Consider the following 13,101-nt stretch of genomic DNA (forward strand, 5'->3'; position numbering starts at 1 on the left):
AGGCCCTGGCACAGGCTGACCAGAGAAGTTGTGGATGCCCCATCCCTGGAAATGTTCAGGGCCAGCCTGGATGGGACTTGGAGCAACCTGGTCTAGGGGAAGGGTTGGCAGGATGATGGAACCAGAGGTCCTTTAAGGTCCTTTCCAACCCCGACCATTCCAGGATTCTGTGATTCCACCCTCGAGGCCAGGCCCAGCCGTGCCTTTGCTCACGCACACACCCGCGTCACCGGCTCCCAGACGGAAGGTGCCCGTTGCTCAGTGCCCCGGGGCAGAGCCAGGCGCTGCCAGGGTGGACACAGCCCCAAAATCCAGCCCTCTGCTCCCTCCCCAGCCCCTGAGGCCAGGGAGCCTCTGGCACTGGGGGTGCCCCATGGCTGCTGAGGGCTTGGTGCTTGCTCTGTCCCCAGGAAGGCCATTATCCATGCTGGGCCCCACCTAGGCATTTCAGGCGGACTCACCATGCTAGAAAAACAAGCCTGCCAGAGCCCAGGCTCGACAGGGCAGCGGAGGGCAGGGGCTCCCCACGGGGCACGGCTCCGGGAAACGACGGGGGCTCCTTGACACAGCTCAGCCTGGGGGGACACAGCATGCTGGACACAACCCATGGGATCGCTCCCACCCGCCTTCTGTGGGTCCAGGCTGATAGGAATGGGGCAGAAGATGGTCTGCTCCAGCCCTGCCAGCTGTAATTAAGTCCTTAAGGGATTATCACACCTCGTTGTCTAACCAGGAGGGAGAGAGACACAGCCCAGCCTGTGCAAGGCTGCCCTGAAAGTTGGTCCCTCACTGACGGAGACCTTGCCAGGACTTGTCCTCATCCAGCTGGTGACTGAAACACAAAAATCTCCGTGTGCAGGGACATCACCACCGTTACCTCACCTTGGGCTAAAGCCTTATTTTAAGGGCTCATCAGCTTGATTAGGTTATCAAAGCAAAGGAGAGGTGCTCAGCGCCAGCGTAATTGCCAGCATCCTCCCCATCCAGCTCACCCCTTCCTCCCAGGCAGCCCAAATTCCTTGAATCCTTTTTTAGATGCAAAAGCAGCATCTAGCACCAAGGCAGAGAGGCAGGAGCCCACACCCCGGGGCTCCGGCTCCTTTGGAGGTGAGCCATGCCATTGCTCATCCCCTGAGCCCTGGGGTGGGGATGCTCCTGCTTCCTGCTGCCCCGGGAACAGCCGGGATGCTGCCGACGACCCTACTGCCCAGCTGGCACGTCCCATCCCCAAGGCTCCCCAGCTAATAGCCTCCTTCAGCAGCAGGGTGTGGAGTTTTCCAGGCACAGACTTGTCCCAAAATCCTTTCTTTTCCTTTGAATGCTGCTGCAAAGCAAGAGATGAGGCTTTTCTTCTACCTCAGACTGGGAAGAGACGTATTTTCATTGCAGAACACCTTGAGACAGGGCATGGGAAGACAAAGGTGGAGCAGAGGCTTTGAAACAACCCTTTTTAAGTTGGATTTGAAAGCGACTAAGATGAATTAATAGCAGTCAAGAAGCAGTAGAAGTCTGGGGAGGTTTTAGAAATGCCCTCCCAGTGCTTTCTGCCTTTTTGTCCTCTCTGGCTGCTATGGAACCTGCAGGCAGCAAAACCAGGGGACAGGTGCTGGGTGACTCTGGATGCTGGGCTGCTGAGCCCCAGCCAGCCCTAAAGCTCAGCTTTAGGCTCCCACAGCACATTTAGGGACCTGCTTGGTTTTCACAGCAAAGCCTTCAGCGCCCACCTGGGCATCATTAACTTTGGGGAGAGCTGTGCTTCACACTCCGTAGCACAGCCATGGGCTTAGGATGACCACAGAGATTCCTGTGCTGCACAGTCTCTGTGGCTTTAGCTCATTAAGCTCATCAGCCCTGAAATCTCCTTTCCCAGACTAACACCCAGCAGGAATCTCCTTGAAGTCAGTGAGGCGTGGGCAACATCAACAGGCTGAGAACCTCAAAGGCGGCCATGATCTCACCAAAATCATTTAAGCCCTGCAGAACTTGTTTCGTGCACCCAAAATGGATCATTTTCAGACACAAAGCTACTCAGATCACCTCTGTCCTGGGTTAGCGAGGAGACAAGGAAAGAGTGGTTGGATTTTATGTGTTCAGCCCTTGAAGTGATGGAGAGGACTACATTTCAGAAAGCAGAGAGAGGCTTTTATTAGCCTCTCGTTTTTAGCAGCATAAATCTGTCTACAAAATGTTCAAAATGGCCAGGCAAGCAGACCCAGGGTCTTCTCACTTCCCTTTAGTTGTGTAGGTTCAGGGCCAAGGAGATCCTGAAATGGACTCTCTTCCTTGAAATTGAAGAACACGTTCTTACCTAATTGTGCGATTCCAGGAACTGACTCCAAGGAAAACACGCAACCAGTGCAAGACTCATGATACAATCATGGCAACCCCGTCACTGGCATTTTGGAGGCCATTCTGAGAGGTTTGCATCCAACTCCCCTGCAAGCGCCTTGGAAATACCAGCTGCAGAGGAGGCTCAACAGTTTTCCTTTCTCCAGACTTCACAAGATGATGCACTCAAGGAAGCCCTCCTTGACCTGCAGCACAGCACTGCGTAAAGCATGCTCCTTCTGTGAATAAAAGGAAAAGCCTCATTTCCCTCAGAGAGCAAATGAAAATTGTGCCACCTGCCACCTCCCCAACATTCCAATCCAGGTGGCACTTCTTCCTCGGTGGCACAAGTCGCACCTCAGCTGACACATGGCTTCAGACAAGACCTTGGGCAGCGTCTGTGCCACAAACCTGCCAGCTTTGCTGAGACAGGGAGTAACACCCCGAGTGGATGTGCTTCCCACACGCTGCATTGCCTCTGCCAGGCTGACACCTGTGAAGACCAGGACAGCCCCTGGAAGCCCCCACTGGCAGCTGGGAATTGCTGACTCCATGAGACAGGCTTGGTCGGAAATCGTTGATTTCTACCTTCCAAGCCCAACCAGCCTGTAATAACAAGAGGCACAAAAGCAAATCCAGGGTGCATTCTCAGGATGTGATGAATGTGATCACGTAGTTTGCATCTGCAGAGAGAATACAGCAGCACCAAGCTCCTGCTATTCACCCTCTGCTGATTCATCCCTGCTCCAAAGGATGGCAGCCTCGCTGCCCTTGCTCTTTTCAGAGGAACCCAGGGAGACCAGGAGGAACTGGCCCTGTCATTGGTATGTCTGGGTAGGAAACGTTTTACCTGCAAATTTCAGATCTACTAACAGTCATAAATGATTGCCATGACCCAGGTTGCACAGAGCAGATATTTTCCAGTCCAGCTCATGTTCCCAGCTTTAAGGAGCAGATTGGAGGAGGCCACACCGCCCAGATTTGCCACATCATTATTTGGCAGGTGGTTTAATTGCAGTGCATGAAACTGAGAATACCACAGGGATGACAACGGAGCACTCCTCTCTTGCTGTGACAGTAGTCCTGCAACGTAAGCAAGGTCTCACCAACCAAGGACTGCTGTGCCCAATCACAGGTTCACTGAGCAGCACTGGCTCCATCGGTCCACAGAGCAACGCAGCCGGGCACAGACACTGGACCAGGCTCCTTGCCGAGCTTCTCAAGCCAAGCCACGTGAACAGTGGGATCTCCTGCAGCCTCTTTTATTTTGCTGGAATCAAATCAAATCAAATCTGAGGCACCCCCCCCCCCCCCCCCCCCGCCCAAACTGGTGTTAATTCCACCTCCAGCAAATTCTCAGACAAAATCTGAGTTTGAGTCAGTCTAGACTTCATGCAAGAGGAAGCCACTGGAAACCTGCATCAGGGAGGGACCACAGCCCAAGAGACACAGGAGGTCTTGTACAGGTGGAGCAAAGGGCTGGAAAACTGGGGCCAAGAGAAACATTCAGAGCAGGAACTAACCCCCTGCTCCAGGCCATCCTCACATAGCACACTTGGCAGGCAAAAGTAGGCATCTGTGCTTCAAGAGCCCACTCTGTGCCCCTGAACCTGCCCAACCATCACCCTCCTGAAAAGAGCCACTCTATTCTCCTCCTCTTCCCCAAATTTCTGCAGGATCTTATTCAGGAGGAGGCAGGAAGGTGCAGGGCTGGGGCTATGGGTTTTGTTTGCTCCAGTTTCCAGGTCTCACAGGGTGCCTTTCCCTCCCCCACAGGACCGGCATCCCAGAGAGTGCCCTACGCTTTCAAACTCCATTACATCTCATCTGCATTCCTGCCAGGCAATGGCCCATGCTCCGGGCTGGGTGCCAGCGGCTGGGCAGCCCCCCTCCTCTCCTTCCTGCACTCTGAAGAGCTGCTGGCGTTCGGCAGCTCCCCACCAGCTCCTTTTCTTCCAAGGGCTGTGTTAATGAGAGCCTGGACACTGCAGAAGCCCTTGTGCTAGGCAGGGCACAGGACGTCTGGAGCAGAGTCAACATTGCAAGCGCTCCAGTGCTCTGCCAGGCATTTTAGGACGTGGGATGGCTGCAGCTGGCACCACATGCCCAGGGAGGCACCTGGGAGTGGGCTGTACCTGGGAAGGGAGGCACCAAACAGTCCCACTCAATCCAGCGTACCATCGGGAAGGTGGCTGCCTGCCATTGCCCAGCCCAGGAGTTTCACCAGGTCCACAGGTGAAATGGCTGTCAGAGGCAAGCGTGCTCCGAGGGTTCTGGGAAGAGTTGCACAAACACCACTGGTAGAAAGTCAGTGACAAAGTGAAGCAACGTAGACTTGCAAATGAGGAAATGAGAGCCTTCATCACGCTGATTGCTGGGCATCCTGGGCAAGGACAGCAGGAGCAATGCAGCAGTTTGCTGCGTCACCCGCCGGAGCACCTTGGCAGCATTCCCACCGCTTGAGCCGTTTTTAAAGGAAGCCTCTTCTTCAGCCAGAGCAGCACAGATCAGGGTTTTTTTTCAAAGTGAAATGCACTCTAGGCCCCTTCCAGGGATGGATGCAAGTAGACTATTGTCCAAAAACACAGGACTTGTGGAGTAAGAGCGCTGCGGGGTGAGGAAAGGCACGACCTGGATGCTCTCCCGCTGCTCACTAATGAGCACACAGAGGCTGCAGCACCGCTCAGCCTCGGCCCTTTGGACATCCAAGGACCCACCGCTGTCTGGCCGGCTCAACCACCGAGCCCAGAGGGCTGTGGCATCCTCCTGTGTGTCCGAGGGCTGCAGATGGTGTTCCCAGCACGCTCTGCTGAGGACCAGTCCTACTGCACACTGCCACTGCGGGACTGCAGCAGAGCAGCTTCCATAATGGAAACCTGAACGCAGCAAGTCCTCCTCCAGGATGAGGTACTCTGCCGAGGAAAAGCAAAGAACAAATAACTGCAATGGTTTAGTTCACACAGGGCTCCACCCACTTCATGCAAACACGCCTCCCAGGCAGGTGAGGAGTTGACTGTCACAGTGTCCTCCAAGCTGGAAAGACCAGTGCTGGGTTTTGCCCAGGGTCTGCAGTAAATGGAAAGCAAAGCCTTTTCTGCTGGGCTGTACATTAATAAAAGGCACCAAAACACAGCAGAGGTGCGGGAGCAGGAGTGGCCACAGGCACGGAGGAGGCTCAGTGAACACCTGCACTCCCTGGCTCACACCTTCACGCTGCCACTCCATCGCCGCGTGCCCACTCCTGTGGCTTGGCACTGCGGGGGCTTGGCCGTCCTCTTACAGGGCCTTTCATGTGCTAAAGTGATTCGGGCTTTTTTTGTGCTGGAAAGGAAACAGCAAAGATTCAGAAAAGTTCCACCAATACATGAAGTTTCCAGGGAGCAATGTTTGCCCCTTGGTGAGGAAGGGATTGGTGCTGCTAACAGAAGCTCTACAGAGCTGTACCAATTTAGGAGCCTAATTGAGGGATATAAAACAAGACTGAGGCTCTGAAAAATTTAATTCCAAAACTGTTGTTTAACATAAAAATGTTTTAAACCATGAGTTTTTAAAACATATTTTAAATAAATGTGTGCAAGGAGTAGTTTTCCCCCCCAGTGAACTCCTGCAATGATTGCTCAATGCTATTTTCTGGTTTTATCAACAGTCAGCTTTAACAATAAGGACATTCTAATAAGGTTATGGTTATAATTAAGGCAACTCTAATGGGATTTTGTAGACTGTGATTGGCATCCCAAGTACAGCATCAGACAGAAAGAGGAACGTACAAGGGACAAATCTCCAGGACACCTTCAGAATTAGCAACTGCTTGGGTAATTATAAAGCTCCATTTTATAAAAACCAGGAAACAAGATTAATTTATAAATCAGTTTATTTACAGATTTTGTTCTCTTAAAGTACATTTCAGTTACCAAAGATATTTACACTGGTGTACACAGGGACCACCCTGGTTATTTTACAGTTCTTAATTACAAAAAAAACTCCCCAACCCCTCCACATCCTTGGGTCTGTCTGCTGTGCAAAGCTGCTGTGGATGTGAACATGAGCTGAAACTGGCCCAAACCCCACGTTACCAGGTTATTTACACACACACAGTAAATGGGTTTCTTTTCAGCATCTCCACAACACAGTACACTGGGAGACCGAGCCTCCCAAAAGGTGGCTTTGCAAATGTGTATCAAAAGGCTCCGCAAAATCAAGGAAAAAAACCTAGTAAATGCAGGTTAATTACAGTATTCCTTTTCCATCTGTATATAATTTTGCATTTAACGCTTAAATTACAAATAAGTTCAATAGTTTGCTTTTCTCCATTTTAGTTGGTTTGTAAACACTTCAGATGCACTAAATACCTTGTAAGATTCAACTGTTTGTCTGCTGAAAAGTACTTTGTTTTCCTAATATTCTTAAGGTAGCAAAGAGATATGAAAGTGGGAACTGCACACAGTTCCTTGCAGAATAGTCACTGTAAAGATCTCTGTCACTGTGCTACTGAAGGTCTTCTGCAGGTACACACTTATTCAAGTATTGCAAAAAGCTAAGGCCACTTTTTCAAGAAAGGAAAGGGAACAAGATGGGATTTTTCAATCCCTCATTCCACCTTGTGAGCAACAAGCCTTTTCTGAAAGGCAGACATACTGATATTCCAGGGCTCGGCTCACAGAGCATCCTGCTGCTAGAGAGGTACTCGCACTCCGTGTTCCCACATGCCTGGGCTTTCCCACCTGGCTCTGAGATCCTTCCAAAGATGGAAAAGATGGAACAGTATGTCCCCAGTGATGACAGCGCTGCCCCAAACAGCTCATGGGTCTCAGCAAAATATCCCAGCCTTGAATCTTCTTATGTGGTTACACCGAGATGCAGGACGCAGAAATATCATCTTGTTCTTACAAAGGGAAGGTTGGGGGAAAAGCAGAGAATTCAGCCTGTTTGTGGGACCCCAGGCTTCCCCATATCTCCTCACTACCAGCCCAACCCAGTCTGAACCTTGCTTCACCGCAGTAATCATCAGTCCACAAGTACTCAACCCACTCGAGGTTTTGAACATACACTCAACTCAAAGCAACTCACCACACGTGAGGTATTGAGAAGGTAATTCACGTACGTTCAAGTCATTTTAGGGTTGCTCCTAGCAAGGATTGCTACCAAAAAAAAATCAGTGATGTCTGCAAAGGAACAAAGCCATTACTTAGACACAGCTTCCTTCTATCCAAGCAGCTGTTAAAAATAGTTAGTGCTTCTGTGGAGGGTGCTACAGCCAGAAGACGACAGGCACACGATCTCCAAAGCACCCTGACACCTTGTCAGGCCCGACCGCACAACCTCCTCCCTGCTGCTGGACAGACCAGAAACACCCCATGAGCCCCTCAGAACACCAAAAAGCCACGGGGATGCAGGACAACCTTCTCAACACTGGCCACAGTATCTACAGAACAGAACCTAACCTGATGCTCCAGCTACAAACCTACTCTGCAGGTTTCTGTCTTCTTTCCGTAATTGCTACCTATAAAAATAGCAATCCTTGCTACTGAGAGAGATACACCCAGGAAAGGGAATCTGAGGTGGTGACCCAATCAGTGACACCATGCTGGTTAAATCTAGCAGCTTTAGTTTGCTTCTCTCTTAAGCATCCAAGGGTTTCCTGGTTCAGCATCATGACATTTTACATGAACAAATGAATCACTTGAGAAAAAAAGCTGATCAATGCTCCACCAAGACCATTTGACTTCCAGCCAGCCAGAAGGGCCACTACTGTGGGACAGACATGCATATGCCCACTGGAGGTGTCCCTGTCCACCATTACCTCCTCCTTGTTCTTCCACTCATAGAGCTCCCATGGATATGGCTCACCACTGACTTGCAAGTGAGGTGCTGGCAACACTACATCTGAGAATCTGCACGGACCTCTGGCAAATCCAACATTTCCCAGTACTGTCCCTGAAGAATTACCAGCTGTGTGCAAAATGCAAATATTCCAATGATAGCTTTCAAAAAATCCCAAACAATAAACAACCCAACCAAAAAAAAAGGTGGAAAAGAGAAACCAAACTGGAGCAGTAGCAGAGGTATGCACAGCAGGAAGCCCAAGAACCAAGCAGATCAATGAAACAGCTGAAATCACCCCACCGTGCCTGTTGTGGGCTGCAGCATCTTTGGGGCGCCTCTGAGGGCTTCAAAGTGTCTGTCTACACTCCAGTGCCTGGAGAATCTGACTTTCCTCTGGGTCTTGTCCCAGGTTTGCAAACAGGGACATCCACTATTAAGGCATAAACGTTTGACCCCAGACTGTCCGTGCTCCTCCAAGAAAAACACAAGAGCAGGAGGAACAGGTCAGGAATCAGCACTCAGCAGAATGACACTGCAGATGAATCCAGCACCAAATCAACCACATAACACGGTGTAGAAGTTCTGGGAAAGGAAGGGAACAGAAAGAGCTGGGAATTTTCATGCAATTTTTCAGCTCAGCGCCCTGAACTCTCCATCGTCTCTGAACCAGGTGCTTCGGCTTTCAAACTCCACTCCTAGTCCTGTCTTTGCATCCCACCCTTGGTCACTGAGGTTTGGTTCTTCCTACCTTCACCGCCCTCGTATCTGCCTCACGAAGCTGGAGGTTTTGTGCAAAGAATATGGGGCTCTGGAAGTTTCCAAACCAGATGCTCTCTCAAGTTTGTCTCAAAACACAGGACAGTGCAGCCAACTGCACAGGACACTCTCCTGCAATCCATTTAATAAATTATCTGAAAATAAATAAAAAATCCACAAGCACAAAACATGCAGACAGTCAAGCACCAGACACCGCTTTCTTTGGTGAATACACTCTGTTCTCTAAACTGTTCAAGTAACAGCTTCTCCAATTCATTAGGTGACAGTAAGGGAGAAAGCTGAGGAATTGAAGGCCAAATTTTTTGTGAGGAAATATTTTCCACTCCTGCATGTCTCGTGCCTGAGAAAATCCTGAGTATCCATTATCTGGGAGCAGCTGGTGCTCCGGGAAGAGAAGTGCTACACGGTAGGAGGAAAGTTGTCCATGGGCTCATCTTTCACACTTGACAGTAGGTGGGCTTTATCTTGCTCCACCTCGGAGCAAAGCAGCAAGAATTCTTTACTTGTAGGCAGGAAGCAACATCATCTAATTTCCCTGGACTGGGCTGGCACCATGCTTGGTACCACATCACAGAAGAAAGATGAAAACCAGCTTCACAGAGAAGTGAATTAAATGGGCTCTGAAGCAGAAGGAACTGATGCACATTGTTAGGGCTGCAGGAGAAGAGGTGTTACCATTGTAACACTGTTCAGTATGGTAAGTCTCTGTTTATGACCAAAACCTGACCAAACTGTTGCTTCTCCAAATTACTCACATTTCTAAAAGACAAGTTGAGTACTGAAGGCTGACCACCATTCCAGCAAAACAGCCGATATCCCAACTTAACCCAACCCTTTCAAGGAACAAGCCGAATGTGTCAGAGCCCCAGGCCAGGGCCCCAGGCAGCCGCTGACAGTTATGTGACATAACTGCATTGGCACATGAACAGTCTTGAGCACTCCTCAAAGCAGCCTCAAGCGAGGGATCAGCTTGTTCCAAACAATAAATCCGGTGCGAGGGCTCGGCAGCCAGTTCAGGTTCTTTTCATCCCATCTGAACCGCCTGGGAACCCCGCGCGTGGAAGTCCAGCCGCAGCACGTGCAGGGAGGAGAGCAGCTCAGGAGTCAGAGAGGCCCGTGACTCCGTGGTTGGCACCTCTGAGCCCACTTCAGCCCTGTCAGACAAGCAGCAGCCTCCGCTGTTTCTCGTTTATCTGGTTCAGTACATCAACGGTGTCTCTGATTAAGGCCTCGAAGATCCCGTCTGCCAACTGCATCTTTACACACAGTTCATCCTCGTCGTAGTTCACCCATTGCGCTTCTTCCTCGTGGAGTTCCTGCACCTTGGAGGGTAGAAAAGCAATACAAACATTACAACTCTGTTGCTTTAAAATAATATTGCCTGCAAAGTTCCAGAAAGAGTCCAAAGCAGAGTGTATCTGCCAACAACATATCTGTCTTTGTAAGAGATTACAGGAAACGCTTGGAATAGCAAAACAAACACGGATCTGTTTGAACCAGACTATTTCACTGTATGAATGAATGTTTTCTACTTTCCACTGTAGCATCCATTTTAAAGGCTTTCATATTCCTGCACAAGTTTTTCACTTGAAAGGACTCAGCTAATGGGATATTCTTGGCCAACAGCAGAATCTCTATTAATTAATTAGTCCCTAATTATGTATTTGCAAGAAGCTGATTCCATGAGGCTTAAACTGGTAAGAAATAATGCAAAGGGCTTGAACAGGGGAGGGAGAAAAAGAAAAGATTTCACTGCAGTTCAGTTTATAATATAATAAGAAAACTTCAAGGAAACAACTAACTTCCAATTCTTCTGCATAGGAAGACAAAATGCTTGCATGTTTTGTAAGACAGCATTACAACTCATTTGCACAGAATACTCCACACCGCTGGATTTGACAGCATTACTACAAATGGAATTTTGTACCAGTATATTCAAAGAGTACTTATTTCCTTCTATTACTAAACTGTTGACAAAGAAAATCCTCTTTATTGCTCACTGACAAATAGGTGGTTTAGTATCAGACTGAAATATGTAATTTCATTCAGTAAATCAAGTCTTATTGAGAGTATCTCCACACTGGACGTCTTCCGTTAAACTTATTAACTATTTGTCTTACTGACCATTTCAGTATTACAGACAAACCTTAACACAGCTCAAATTTTTTAGAAAAGAACGAATGAGTGCAAACATCACTCATATTTACAATGACAAAGAAAACCTGTTGAAAGCTCTGTCTCTGCTCAGCTTCAGCAGAAACCCCCTTCGCCCATAAATCTTACACTCTGAACTCGAAATACATTTACACTGCACAAGTGGGGCAGACACCTACACACTGCCAAACTAAGGTTAAACATACTGAAAAATCCACTAACCCAGGATCAGTGTGCAATAGCGTTGTTTTCTGGGACAGGACATGAACTATAGCCCCAACATACTCTCTTCCTTTTGCCTGAAGCTAAACCTCCCAGAAACTGGTCTGTTTTGAAGCTGACAGCTGCTGTGGCACAATGATGATTCAATAACCCCAGCACAGTGTGAAGCCCAAGAAGAGGCTGCTATGGGAACCCCAGGGAACCAGCACTGCTGCAGGGTTTGCAGCCATTCATAAAGCCCCAGTTAGACACGGGGCTTCAGGCTGACAGCTCCTTTCTCCCTCTCTTAAGAGAGCTTGGGGAGAAGGGCAGGGATCTCATCCTGCAAACAGCTTTGGAAGAGTCACGCTGCCTGCTTACAAATGTGTGCTACCACAGGCAGCGCCTCTTTCCCACACTGCTGTCAAGGATGAGGCATTAATGGCTTCATTAGGCTTGTTACGAATAAGGAAGAAGCAGCACTCTTTGCAATCAAACTTTGAAGGAGTGTTGTAGGTGAAAAATAATTTAAATGTAAGCCTAACAAGTGGTAGATAATTGGGTGTGGGTTTGTGTGCGGGTGAATGTCTGAAAGAGACTCCTGAACTCTCACACAGAAATGTGCTGCCTGCAACCTGTATGTGCTGGTTGTAAATTCTGAAAAAGTAAATAGCAGCATGTCCCAAGTCCTCCCATCAATAAAGAGGTGTAAGATAGAAGCAGCAATTTGCAGACTGATCATGTCTTGTATGTCTGCTTCATAGACTATTTAGATAAGGAAAATAAAGAGACAGGAGCCATGAAAAGAAGAGATGATGCTGAAAAAGGATTCCCTAAAAGCAGAAGTGGTTTGGGAAAAAAAACGGGGCGGGGCCCAAAGGGAGAAGGTGAAGATGGCTGCTGCAGGAAAGATCCTGGAAATGGTGGAAGATGCTGAAGATGAAGGGGGTGGGTGGAGACAAATGCCAGGGGATGCCCAGGGACCTTGACCAATGACTGACGGGATTTTTCTGCCCCACCCTCCCAGGCCAGCAGCAACTCCACTGCTGGAAAGTGAAGTCAAGACTTAGTGAAGGTAACACTGGGGGTCGGGGGAAGCGAGTGAGCAAAATAATCAAGCAGGTTAAGAGCTCTGATCTCACTGGCCTTGAACAAACCCAAATGTCCAGATCCACACTAAGGTGCTGTTTATTCTGTCTCCCTGCTACTGTGTGATGAGACAATTTCTTTACTGTGCTCTAGGAGGGAAGAGATACATGGGATGAAGAAGTAAACAAGAGAGGAGAAGGTACTTGATCCAGGCAGAGAAAGACTAGATATTTAACAGCACCAGAAAGAAAAGCAGTATCAATGATTAATTTTCTCTTGCCTGTATCATTCCCCCCTCTCTCAGAGGCAGAGTGCACAATTTCCTTTGGCATTAGGAGGACTTCCTCAAGCAGGCTTCTTGAAAACTGCGAGAAGGTGCAATTTGCAGCTGCAGGCAAGTCTTGTTCATAGTGTATTCAGAACACGTGTGGAAACGGCCGTGCTGCTTTGCAGCCCTGGCTGCACCATCTGAGCCAAGGCAGTTGCGACTCCTTTGTCTGGGAAAGGTTCGATCCATTTGTTGTGCTACCATGAACTGCTCCAAAGCAATTGAGACAGTTTCTTTAACATTTGACACCTCTCATGGCTTGCAGGGAAATGGGCTTTGCCTTGTCTACAGAACTCCAAATTTTCTCATGACAAAAGTAAAACTTCACATATTTGATACCAGGAAGCAAGATCTCTATACCAGAAAGAAACTGCATTTGGGTAAAGTCAGGAAAATGACAG

General features: G+C 48.9%; 1 protein-coding gene across 7 annotated transcripts in view; it reads right to left on the bottom strand.

Moving 5' to 3' along the window:
- Positions 1 to 6,181: 6,181 nt before the first annotated feature.
- CEP350 (centrosomal protein 350) overlaps positions 6,182 to 13,101 on the bottom strand; it is a 72,723-nt gene continuing 65,803 nt past the window's right edge. For all 7 annotated transcript variants that reach the window (XM_082287284.1, XM_082287286.1, XM_082287289.1 and 4 more), the window contains one exon: positions 6,182 to 10,250. In XM_082287284.1, the coding sequence (XP_082143410.1) occupies positions 10,086 to 10,250 (165 nt within the window). In that variant the 3' untranslated portion in view covers positions 6,182 to 10,085. The remainder of the gene's footprint in view (positions 10,251 to 13,101) is intronic.

This window comes from Coloeus monedula (assembly GCF_965178545.1).
Source record: "Coloeus monedula genome assembly, chromosome: 9".
NCBI classification, from domain to species: Eukaryota; Metazoa; Chordata; class Aves; order Passeriformes; family Corvidae; genus Coloeus; species Coloeus monedula.